The sequence below is a fragment of the Schistocerca cancellata genome, chromosome 1 (assembly GCF_023864275.1).
Source record: "Schistocerca cancellata isolate TAMUIC-IGC-003103 chromosome 1, iqSchCanc2.1, whole genome shotgun sequence".
NCBI classification, from domain to species: Eukaryota; Metazoa; Arthropoda; class Insecta; order Orthoptera; family Acrididae; genus Schistocerca; species Schistocerca cancellata.
This window is the reverse complement of record NC_064626.1, coordinates 1,097,676,507-1,097,689,570: the sequence shown is the minus strand read 5'-3', so window position 1 is coordinate 1,097,689,570 and position 13,064 is coordinate 1,097,676,507. Positions and strand designations below refer to the sequence as shown.

The following is a 13,064-nucleotide window of genomic DNA, read 5'->3' as shown; positions in this document are numbered from 1 at the left end:
AGGTTGAAAAGAATGTAAGTTGCAGCAGTTATTCGGAGATGGAGAGGTTTGCAAGGGACAGAGCACCATAGAGAGCTGCATCAAAGAATTCTTTGGACTGAAGACAGCAACAACAAAGGAGAAATAAATTCCAAAGAGTAATTGATTTTCCAATATCAATAACTGTGACGACCCTTCTACATAAACTCGAAGTACCAGCTTATACTGTCACTCACTCATTTTTAGTGAGGCAAAGATACAAGTGAAGTCTTCAGCCATAAGCATCTCATCCTATCATTCCACCAAAGGAAACCAATTAAATGAGCAGCTTGTTTTAAAATTGTGTCTTGTTACCACATACAGTAGAGCAATCATGACAATATAAAAGTGGTCTCTCACAAATTTATTAAACCTGTTTCTCCATTAGCTGACCAGGAGAAATTTTATGCATCTTTTGAAGGCTAATTTCAAGGATGTTGTGACTTCACACCCAAAAAACTTTTACGTTAACTAAAGATAGTTGCGGAATGTTATGAATTTACATTGTGGATAATTCGCAGGCAATGTTTGTCAAACAACGCATAGGATCTTTCTGGGGAACAGTAAGGAATGAGGTTTTCGGATGTATGTAATTTTTTAGTTGGCAGAAGCTGCTGGACTGGACGTCCGCATTGGATTCCCAGTGGTAAAACTTGTAAGTTGAGGCACTGAGCTACTTAGTGTGGAGTGTGGCTGCACTGATAAGAGACCCTACCAGTGGGAAGAAGGTAATGTCAGTACAGTCTCCCACAACTTCTCTAGTCCCATCCTTTCTCCCATGTCTCTTCCCTTGTCCCAGAAGCTACAGACATCACATCACATCACATCGACACTATTTTCATTGGCTGTAACAAAATTGTTTAATGACTTATAATAATAAAAGTGATTTTAAGTGCTTCAGTAATTAGGAACAGCAATTACCTCTTTGTCCAATGATGCTTCTAAGTGCAGTTTATTTGGGCTCATCATAAATTCTTTACTAACTTCTACAGATGGTTGTTCACCCTGTTTGCTTGGTGCATACATTATCTTCCGAATGGCAAGCCGTACTGAATTCCTGCCCAACAAAAAACACACTTTGTTAACAGCAAATCTTAATGATTCAGATACTCCTGTTACTACTTTCAGTATCTGTTGTTGTTGTTGTTGTTGTTGTTGTTGTTGTTGTTGTTGTTGTTATTATTATTATTATTATTATTATTATTATTATTATTATTATTATTTCCTATTTCTCTCTCCCAAACTTAACACCAAGTAATTTCAAGTGGAACATACAAGATACTCACTTTTGGGTGGCATGCCTTGCATATGAGAGAGGGTAGTACTACTGATATCTGTCCGAATCGCTAATTAACTAAAACACACACACACACACACACACACACACACACACACACACACACACACACACACACACACACACCAGTAATGCCAAGTCTGCTTCATATTTTTACCTACACTAATATTTTGTTCAAACATGTCCAATACTGTGAAGCCAGTTTTTTTTTTTCCCCAAATAAACTGTATATAATGCTCACACCTAGATCGTCACACAGTTTTCTATTAATGTTTGTAATTTCTCAGTTTCCTTCAATTATTCTCGAGGAACAGGTAGTCAATGAGCAAGCGTGTGGCCCATACCGTGGAGTGTCAAAAACTTTCTACAATCTGCAGAAGAACAACAGTTTGTGATGATTCTTGTTTTTACTTTTTTCAGTATCGAAAATTTCATTTTTTTTCTGCAATATCACATACAAATGGAAAGAAATTCACCATCCTCTGATGCAACGGACCACAACAAGATGTGCCAAAGCCAGTCTCTGAACTTTGTAAACAAACTTTATCACTTTTGCTGTTTAATTCTGTATTGTCATTTTTTCCCCGAATCAAATAACCCATTACTTCAGACTGCATCTTTTACCACAACAGAAATCCACCTATGTAAGCTATAATTTGAAGCGCCCAGACAGTGAGTTATCCAACTGACAATGACCACTTTCTAGCCAGTAGTCATGAAAAACTGAAGGAAACTTTATGACAAGTAACAAAAGGAATGGTGCAGTTGTTAAGTCAGAAAAATCATTCAGCAGTAGGAGGTTACAAATTCATATCCAAAAGTAGGATTTCAATGTCTGGCTTAAACTATTCCAAGCAAAAGGAACAGCCCCTTGAACTCTTTCTTTCCCCAGTCCTTGCCAAAGCTCAGCTAATTCACTGCTCTAATGACTTCATTGTCAATTAGTCACTGCCATCTACCTACCTTCTCTTTTGACAACCTACATATGTGGAAAGTGAAACTAATAAATAGATAATCTAGAACGGTTGAAACTAGGCATTTCTGAACGGTTGTCTCAACAGAAGCACTGAACACAAAACCTTCCATACAACAAATTCATGTTAAGAGTCCTCAAGCAGCCCATACACTGAAATACTGACTACACAGATAAAGGCAACGACTCACTGAAAGGAAGAAGTCCCGCATTGGCAATAGGTACACAAACAAAAAGGTACAGAGCTTGGCTGGCTTTCGCAATGCACTTCCTTTATCAAACTTGTTGGAAAAACATGCTTGAAAAAGGAAGTGCATTCTGTAAGCTCGCCAAGCTCTGTATCTTTCGTCTGTGTACCTATCGACGACACAGCGCTTCTGCCTTTCGGTGAGTCGTCTCCTTTATTCCTACATAATTTGTAATTCTCAACCAAAACTTTCCATACATTATTGTGACTACACAGGTATGTAGAAGTTGGCCAATTTTGTTTAGGTTCTGATTTATCAATTTTCACAATGCATTATAATTCTTTATGTCTCCTCATCTTTTTTAAAATTTTGCCTTTCATCCAACAACACAGGTAATTTTAAAATAGTATCATAATCTGAGAACTTTAGCACCAGGAAGTGACATCAGTATCATTAATCTATCAGTATTGAACAGTAATGTCTTTTCCTTTCAAGCCATATTTATGCCTTATGGACTGCATGAGATTACCTAGAATTAGGGTTAAACATCCTGTTGGCAAGATGATCATTACATTACATTATCTAGGCACCAGTTAGTATATCCAACAGAAATTTAAGATTTGTCTCTCCATCCACAGCCCACCTCATGGAGTGTGGCAGAGATTACTTCGGGTACTATTACTCGAAAATTCCTTCCCCATTCCGTACATGAATGGCGTGCATGAATGTGTGTCAGCAAGTCTCTGTATGAGCTACAATGTATCTAATTTTACTACCATGGTCATTTCTTTTCAGGAGATGTATGTGAGAGGAAACAGCATGCATATTGTGTCATCTTTGAACAGAATACTGAAGTGGAGGATTTGTCATGAATTACACTTCCTTAGTAGTTTTCAACTGTATCTCTGGTTTCTGCTGTCCTACGACGAATTCTATGTGGTCATGTCACTATAGATGTTGCATGTACCACACATGTAACACTTTTAACAATGGCACTTCCAGAAACCACCCACCATACAGTCAAACAATATTAGGTCTTCCCCATGTTTATACACAAACCTTAATTTTTTTCTCTTCAAATGATCTTAACCTGGTAGTCCTTGCATCAAGTGCCAATCCTTTGCTGATCTTCCTACAATTTTTTGGCATTGCCACTACCCTATATACAACTACAGCCAGCCTCATGTACAGGGCCCCTGTTAGTAGACACCCAAATCTGCAACTACAACGGATTTACTTATTTTAGTTCATGGAGTTTTGTCCAGGATTATAGGCCCATGGCTACGTTTGTTTTTGGGGAGATACAGAGATTTTAAAGAATCAAAATTTTACAAAATGTTTGTTTAACAACAATAATCAGCAGCAACAAAAGCTTCTACTATCTGATGCCCTCCAGTACAGTTTCTATCTGTGTACCATTGTTCAAAAACGAAAATACAGTGACGTGTCTGCAGAAATTCACAGCTGCAGCTGTCAGACTAATCACCACCATCACTCTGCTAATATTCTCTGAAACAGCTTTTTTATAATATTGTCCCTTAATGACATTTTTATGACATCAACCAAGCCATAAGTCAGAACTACTAAATGTCTTCAATTATGTTTTACACAATTTCAAATTACGCTGAAGGCCAATTTAATGCAAGATTTAGTGCATCAAAATAAAAATCAGAGCTCTTCACAGACTGTCGGTTCTAGTTCATGCGAATCATGCACAATATATTGATTGAATGGTGTTGACAGAGAGGTACAAGGGCTAAAAACATACAAAAACAAAAATCACTATAAAAATACCAAAATAAAAATTAAACGGAATGTTGCTGAAGATTGAGTACAAATGTGAAACTTTTTTTTTTTTTTTAAGGCAACGTACACTGACAGTTAATTTTATCAATACTGTAATATTAATTAAAAAGAGTGTCTTTAAATAAAGCTTGTTATCTGAATCTATGTATTTTGACTCTCTCTCTCTCTCTCTCTCTCTCTCTCTCTCTCTCTCTCTCCCACCTCCACTAAACAGAGCCATCTATTGTGTTAGTTGATAATGGAAACAAACTACTCACAAGACCTATTATGTCACTGTGAATAAGGCTGGTTCTGATTTACAATAAATGTTAGTAATGATGGTTATAATTTCTAAAAAGGAAACCAAAAGCAAAAACTTGAATCAGAAGATGAAATCTGATGGAATAAATGTGGGTTAAAAGACTGATATGAAAACACACAGATGAAGTGTGAACTGTTAAGGTGGCAAGGCCTTCCCACCTGGTAAACTGGTCATCTCATTTAAGTCTTTTTAGTTGATGCCAGTTTGACAACTTGCATCTTAAAGAGGATGGAATGTTGCCATTCTGACCAATCAGCTATGGAGACAGACAAGAGAGAGATAATTTCAAGCAATTTTATATTGTAGATGAACGCAACTGTTATGTTAGTTCTACCACATGAAAAGAGTGCTCCAAACTGAAGCAACTAATTAAACTGATCAAGTGCTTACAACCGATCTTAGGTTGACAAGAAGTGTGAAAAACTGAATAGAATTATACCTGTAGCTCCAGTTGCCTTTCCTCTGCCATGGGATATTACCTTTTTTTTTTACTTATTTCAATAATTATATGCCACTTTAGTGTATGTAAACCAGTTTAGAGAGAAGGAACTGTAGTACAAGGGTGAGTCAACTATAAACAGGGAAAATTTTTTATAATTTTAAATTTAAGTTTCAGAAAAATTCGTACACATGAATTTATTTTTCTACATAATCTTCTGAATGAGAAATACTTTTTTCCCAGCGAATAGGCTGTTTCTTGATCCCGTTTTTGTAAAATGAACGTGGCTGTGACAGCAGCCAGTTGGGCATGAACACTTTGACAGCACCCGCATTGCCAAATCTGTGTTGTCCTCTGACTGCTTCCTTTCGTGGTTGAAAGAAATGAAAATCTCGGGGTGATAAGTCCAGATTATGAAGCACAGGGTCTGGAACAATCCCTGAATTTTCTGTCAAGTTTGGGCAGCTGTGTGGTATTGAGTGTTGGCATCCATCTTGCAGACACTTTCTGAAATCTGTTGTCAGTAATGATTATCTGAGCCCTACTATAGTTCATGTCAACCTCGGTAGCAATTTTTGCAATTGTTATTCAACGATCATCTTCAATAAGCTGACTAACAATGCAAATATACTTTGTCATGTTGATCCACAGGTGACATGTGTTAGTTGTCAAATGTTTCTCATCCTTGTAAAAACTGTTTGTGTCGTGCACACACCCTAGTCTTGCACTGGGTGGTGTCCCTGAACTGTGCCAAGAGTCTTTCCAAAATTTTGGACAATTTTACACCCTATTTTGTTTGAGAAACCTTATTACAATGTGCTGCACAACAGATGACAGTACCTCTTACTCTGACACTGTGATTCTGACTAAAAAAATGGTATGACAACATCCCAGTTGTGGAGTAAGTTATTGGAAACAAGGAGCAGAGATTGCACTGCTCTCCGTTAACAAAAACGGTGCTTAAAATAAAAATTCCATTTTATATTTGATTCGCCTTGTACATTCTTCTTCAGTGAAATAATTTTGGAAGATTTAATTATGGATTCTGGTCTTCCTTGTGGCATCCTCCATTTCTGGTATAACCAATGAGTGAGTGTACACACAATTTATCTACATACTGACTTTGAGTAAGACCAAAGCTTCTCTGGCGTTTTCTTCAGACTGGCAGATGTAATTTTACTTTCCAATTCAATTAACACTTCTCAAATTGTTTGCCTTACATACATGCGAGATCAGTTCTACTTTTATTTGTCAACTAGGTATTAGCTTTACTTAAATCTGTGAATAAGCTCTTCATTTCAGTACCAACTTTATAACATGTCTAACCCATCCCTTACATCTGCCTTAACCATATTTGTACAATAATAGTTCATTTTATCCATTGATATTCTACATTGTTCTGCTACACACAGGAAATTTGATGTTGACCCTGCAGGTAATATGCAATTCTCTCCTTGTCACACTTGCTAATCAGAATTACCTTCCTCATTTCTTGATATTCTTTTTCGCACCTGTAGTTACCAATGTTATGTAATAACATTCAGTGATTCCCTCTTCTGTGTCTACTGAATTGAATTGAGAAGTTCACACATGTCTGTCATTAGGATATCCAAGACATTACCATTCCGAGTCCATTCTCTGTCTGCTGAAGGTAGTTTTCAAGCAAGGACAAGATCACTTCATTCTCTGTCCCTGCCATTTGTTATATTTTTTGCACTCGGTGATGGGAAGAAAATGATGCTAAAAGTTCGTACAACGGAAAGACGGAAGTTAACTTGAATTCTTTTCACTCTTATTTAAATTCATCTTCACCTCACATTTAAATTCATAAAATTATTAATGCAGGAGGAATGAAGGTTTAATTACTAGACACAAAATTGGAGCTGTCTGGTCACCAATACATGGATGAGCAAGCCATTCATAACACGTTAAAATCCCCTCCCCAAAAATTTAAGACCCATTAACAATAAAGCAATGAGTGAGAGTATAAGCTGGAGTGGACAAGGAGTAAGACATCACACTGAACATATATTACACACATCTACCGAATGTAAGTCTAGCGTATTAAACAATTCACTGATTCACTTGGTTTAAAAAGGGGGTGTGGGGGTCTCTCTCTCTCTCTCTCTCTCTCTCTCTCTCTCTCTCTCTCTCTCTCTCTCTCTCTCTCCACACGCACGCACGCACGCACGCACACACACACACACACACACACACACACACACACACACACACACACACACAAGTAAGAGAATTTTTTTCAACAGCTCTGATTTCAGGGTGTAAAATGTGAAATACTTAAATTTAAATAACATGCACCTCATACTGAGGAGATACACAACATAGAATATATGATTTTCTATCAGACATCAGATAGTAAGTGGAGATTCACCAAACATGGACGGACGAGCAACAATCTTTTAAATTTCCTACTGCAAGGCTTATTTGCTTACATTGTACATTGGTATATCATAACCCCAATAAGTCCAAATCCAAAAGCACGGTCGTAAATGAAGAACAACATATAGCACTGAAATCATGTTTATTACGAATGCCAAAGTACGGACAGAACTGAATTCCTGTATGGAGAGTGCTGCTATTTATACCAACACTGAACTTCCAGATTAAGCAAACATTACAAACATCGTAAATTTTGAGAACTAAACAACAAATAATTCATGATGGTCACGTTTGAATTGGTGTCCCACAGCAGTCTAGCCAGCAATACTAATGGCTATGCCATGTTGCATGCAGCCCATGTCATGGCACTGCTCCCTCTCCTGGAGAAATATCAAGATGCTGTTTCAGAAGCTCTCATTGGAGCCGACTACAGCACTCTTGATCTAGATCTTGTCAATGGTCCTCTGTACAACAGTGTTGGCAGATCCTCTTCACTAAGGAGAAAAGAGAAGGTAGCCTCTCCTGTTTTGCAATCATCTTTAGTTTCCTTGAATGAGAAACCCTCATCATCAGTCTGCATTTCACGATTGTAGTAGGAATTCCTCTGGAGGTCATGGATGATGTCTGTGTGATCTTGTCTTCTTGATGAAAGATCATAATCTTTGACTTCATTTGTCATGACCGACAAACCACGAACAACAATATGTGGTTCAAAGTTGCACAGTAGTAAGTTTTCTGATAGTCTCACTTTCCAAACAGGCATAAAAGCCCATACCAAGTCTCCCAGGTTTTATCTCACTGTCCTGTGCTTTACATTATAGTGCTATCAGTCCTCCTCCTGGGCATCCAGGGTCCATATGTGAGCCAGCTATCTAGCTTCATCAGTCTTGGTGATGGGGTGCTTCAAGTAGTCAACCTGCTTATAATACAGTTGAAACAAGAACAGTGTATCCACTTTCATTTTGGCCTCACAGTCATGGAGCAGAAAAATGGAGTTAGGCCTGTAGTGCCTCACTCTGCTGCGTCATATGAGAATGTCACGATGGGCAGCACTGCATCCTAATCTCTCTTTTGACATCAACGTGCATCAAGAGCATATCCAACAATGTCTTATTAAAGCATTGTACGAGGACATTTGCCTGTGGGTTGTAGGCAATTGTTATCTTGCGGGTGATGTCACAATGCGAAATTACTTCTGTTACTAGTCACGACAGGAAATTTGTTACACGATCGGAGATGATCGGACGTGGTGCTCCGTGCTTCGAAATAATGTCTTCTGCAAAGACTCTTACAATTTCCAGAGCGTCAGCAGTGAGCGTGGATTTGGTGACAGTATGGAGAATGAGGTAGTAACTGTTGACTATTATCCATCGATTACTGTTCTCGACTTCAAGAACATCCCCAAGAGGCTGATTACACTTCAGTGAAATGGTGCTGCTGCGAACTGGTACCCGAGGTCCTGGAGGTAAGAGTGGCACGTGTTTCTGTTGCTTCCATCCTTTCAATGACTCAGTGTATAATGGTTTGGTAGAGCCCTGTCCACTGATACCTGTGTCTGGCTCTATCTTGAGTTTTCATGAATTCCATGTCATCAGATGTTGGAATGTTGTGGAAAAACTTCAGGATAGCTGGGTGTAAGTGAGCTGGGATGACAAGCAACCATTGCTGCATCACTGGATCATAGTTCCTTTTATACAATCTAGCAGTCATTGTTATGTGTGCTTGCTGGAACAGCTCTGTCAATCTGAAACCATTATTTTACACATCTGACTGCTTGTGAAGCCTGAAGAAGTCTCATCAGAGAACAACATTATGACTACGTTAGACTACAACAACAAATTCGAAGGCTGTGTTCTGTTTTTGATAGTTATTCTTGAAATGCACGTTTGTGTTGGCTGGACATATTTCCCATTACCAGCCATCAGTACAGTCACTTTCATATCACAAACATAAGCCGCTGTGTCAAGTAGCACCCAGACAGGTTGGCCGTCATTAGTACATCAATTAGTTTTCTTGACGTCTTCACGACTGTTGTCCATGCAGGATTTTCTTCTGTGGTGGTCTCATATCGATAGCTGGTTACCTTGTTTAGTTTTCTCAATTCAGCAGCTAAGCATTAGTGGTACCGCTGTACGTGAAACACGAACAGCCTCAGCATGTTGAAGAGTGACCTGGCCAGAGCACGGCAATGAGCGTTGTCTCATAGGTTAACTATAATCGTCTGCAGTTGACTAGAGTGTAAAGAACAGTTGTGATGATTCAATTTCCAGTGATATAGCAGTCGTCAAACATTCATTTTTCTCTGCAGTAGCATACAATGTGTCAACAGTGAGAACATACTGGCATATTGTCCTCCATCCTCAAAATGTCTCCTCCTGTATGGCATTATACTTGGTGGAGGAGATGGATGTATACGCACTGGTCAGATGCTGCATTGTGTGGCTGCAGCACGTGCCCAAGTTGGCCAAGTTCATTCTTATTGGTGCATTCGATTGTTGGCAGAGATTGGTCCTAAAGACTGATATATTACTTCGTCAACATTCTCTATTGCCTCCTGACATATGGGGGTCGACATTCATGGCTGCTATCTCTCATTTACCATTTACAATAGTTCTGACTGCCATAAACTTCTCCATCTCTTCTCTTACCACCTATCACGAGATAGGTGACATGGTGGTGATCTTACACAATTACCATATGGACCTCATTCATGAGACAGTCATACTTTTTTTGTATGACTTTTTTGTTGGATTTCCTTGATGTGCTGCCAACACTTGATGAATTCTTCGGTTCTTGTGACAGCCTCTACCAGAAGAGCTTAGTAATCATCTTCGATGACTCCTTTCATCAAGAGAGAGATTCTGTCATCTTCTGTCATATTTAGATTCACAATGTGGCTTACAGCCAAAAAATTCTGTATATAAGACTATTGTTTTCCTGTGACATTAGGCCCTATTCTCCAATTGTTGTTCTGCTAAGCAGACTTGCTGCTGTTTGTTACCACATGTTTTCTTCAGATCAGCCTGAGATTTGTCCAAGCTATTGACTATCTCTTCATTATTCTCAGACCAATGCTGAGCTGTGTCATCCAGCTGAAAGCAAACATTTGCCAAACACTCAGGATCTCCAGTAAACTATGTCACATTGTAAACACGCATAGTTCAGTTCTGAAAGCAGGGTCCTCAACTGAGTGCAACAATTAGCACTGAGAGCACATTTATTACAAACACCAATGTACAAACAGAACTGAATTCATGGACACAGAATGTTGCTATTTATACAGAATCTGAATATCCCAGAATATGCAAACATTACAAACTTAATAAATTTCAAGAAACTTCCAAGAAATTATAAATAGTAAATAAACACTCCTATATTTCTGGAAGAATAAACCGACAGTAGCATGGATTACAGAAGTAAGGAAAGATGTAGAAAGAAACAACATCAAAGAATCAGAAATAACAGAAAGAAACCATTTTTAAAATAAAATACTAAATTTGGAAGGCTTTCAAAGCAGAAGAAATAAAAAAATTGGGAGCAACATGGGCAGAAGAAAGGAAGAGCGAAATGCAGGAAGATCTGCAGCGGATAGGCACTTGGTGCAGGGAGTGGCAACTGACCCTTAACATAGACAAATGTAATGTGTTGTGAATACATAGAAAGAAGGATCCTTTATTGTATGATTATATGATAGCGGAACAAACACTAGTAGCAGTTACTTCTGTAAAATATCTGGGAGTATGCGTGCGGAACGATTTGAAGTGGAATGATCATATAAAATTAATTGTTGGTAAGGCGGGTACCAGGTTGAGATTCATTGGGAGAGTCCTTAGAAAATGTAGTCCATCAACAAAGGAGGTGGCTTACAAAACACTCGTTCGACCTATACTTGAGTATTGCTCATCAGTGTGGGATCCGTACCAGATCGGGTTGACAGAGGAGATAGAGAAGATCCAAAGAAGAACGGCGCGTTTCGTCACAGGGTTATTTGGTAACCGTGATAGCGTTACGGAGATGTTTAACAAACTCAAGTGGCAGACTCTGCAAGAGAGGCGCTCTGCATTGCGGTGTAGCTTGCTCGCCAGGTTTCGAGAGGGTGCGTTTCTGGATGAGGTATCGAATATATTGCTTCCCCCTACTTATACCTCCCGAGGAGATCACGAATGTAAAATTAGAGAGATTAGAGCGCACACAGAGGCTTTCAGACAGTCGTTCTTCCCGCGAACCATACGCGACTGGAACAGGAAAGGGAGGTAATGACAGTGGCACGTAAAGTGCCCTCCGCCACACACCCTTGGGTGGCTTGCGGAGTATAAATGTAGAATGTAGAATGTAGAAGAGACTACATGGGGAGAAAATGAGGGAATACCAGAAAAATGAAACAACAACAAAGGAAGATGAGGAACTGAAGTTGTTAATGTGATCCTAGTTGGTCAATATGATTGTAAAAAATTGGGTGGTGGTCAAGTTTGATGTGGAGACGGCAGCACAGCAGCCAGCGACACTAACTGCTACACAGCAATGCATGCAGCACAGCTTGTGGCAGTGTCATTGTGATCCTTGAACTATGACCTTTTTGTGCATCCATAGATAATAGCGACCTCAAGTACTGGCAGTCTGTGGTTGAGGAATTTTAAATTTTTCAAAGACTTTCATCTTTTCCTTTTTGGCCTCCAGGTGTATGAAACATGTTAATTCAACTCTTAACTGAACAGGGCCCACAAAGTGCATCAGAATTTTGAAATTAAGTTTAGTCTATTTCATTAACAATGCAGATCAGTATATCTCTCATACGACAAGCATACCAAAATGGGGTGACATTGACTGAAAAGTTCAAAAAACATTTTCTATTAAATGACAAGGAAACTCTTATTTCTGTTATGATATTTAATGCTCAAAAGTTAATTTGTGGAATGGCTAAATATATAATTCTCCTATGCTCTATCTTCAAGGGGGTTTTTTTCTCCACTTTTATATTGAGGTAAAACTTTTACTTGTGTGACCAGAATAAAACAGCTTGTATGCACTGGTCCTTCACAATGACAGATAAATCAATAACAAAAGATAATCTATTATACTTACTATTTATAGAACCATAAATTAAACTTTGCAAATTCTTGGTGAAATCAGGATGAAGCAGACAGTCTTGTCTCGAGCAGTTATTTTATGAACAAATGTCCAAAACTCATCTCTATTCTTAAGTTAAAGGTGTGTGGTAGTATGCAACACCTAAAATAGGTGGAATTATAGCTCCCAATGCAGTGTGCAACATATGTCTCAAAGGGGGGTTAAAATACAGAGATAGCCGATTTATAATTCTATGGAAGTCTCCTGAACAATATGGAAACCAAACTGAGCTCATTACAAGTACAAATGGCATGCACTGTCATAGTGACTGCCTTCAATTGGTGGCTAAAGGAAGATTATTGTTCAACATCTCAACAACACTGAGGTCATTAGAGACAAACTCTGATTTTGATAGATCTTGATCATGCCTTTTCAAAGGAACCATACCAGCCAATAACTTAAGTGGACTGCCAGACTGACATTTGATGGCTGTCCTCCTGAATACAAGTCCAGGATCTCAACACTGCACAACCTCTCTTGGTCCTTAATTGGTGGCACATAAGTGGGAGGTAGAA

General features: G+C 38.7%; 1 protein-coding gene across 1 annotated transcript in view; it reads right to left on the bottom strand.

The window, feature by feature from the left end:
- Positions 1–13,064, bottom strand: part of LOC126091850 (beta-arrestin-1) — a 468,408-nt gene that overhangs the window by 36,953 nt on the left and 418,391 nt on the right. The window contains exon 7 of the mRNA XM_049907116.1: positions 940–1,075. Coding sequence (XP_049763073.1) covers positions 940–1,075 — 136 coding nt within the window. The remainder of the gene's footprint in view (positions 1–939; positions 1,076–13,064) is intronic.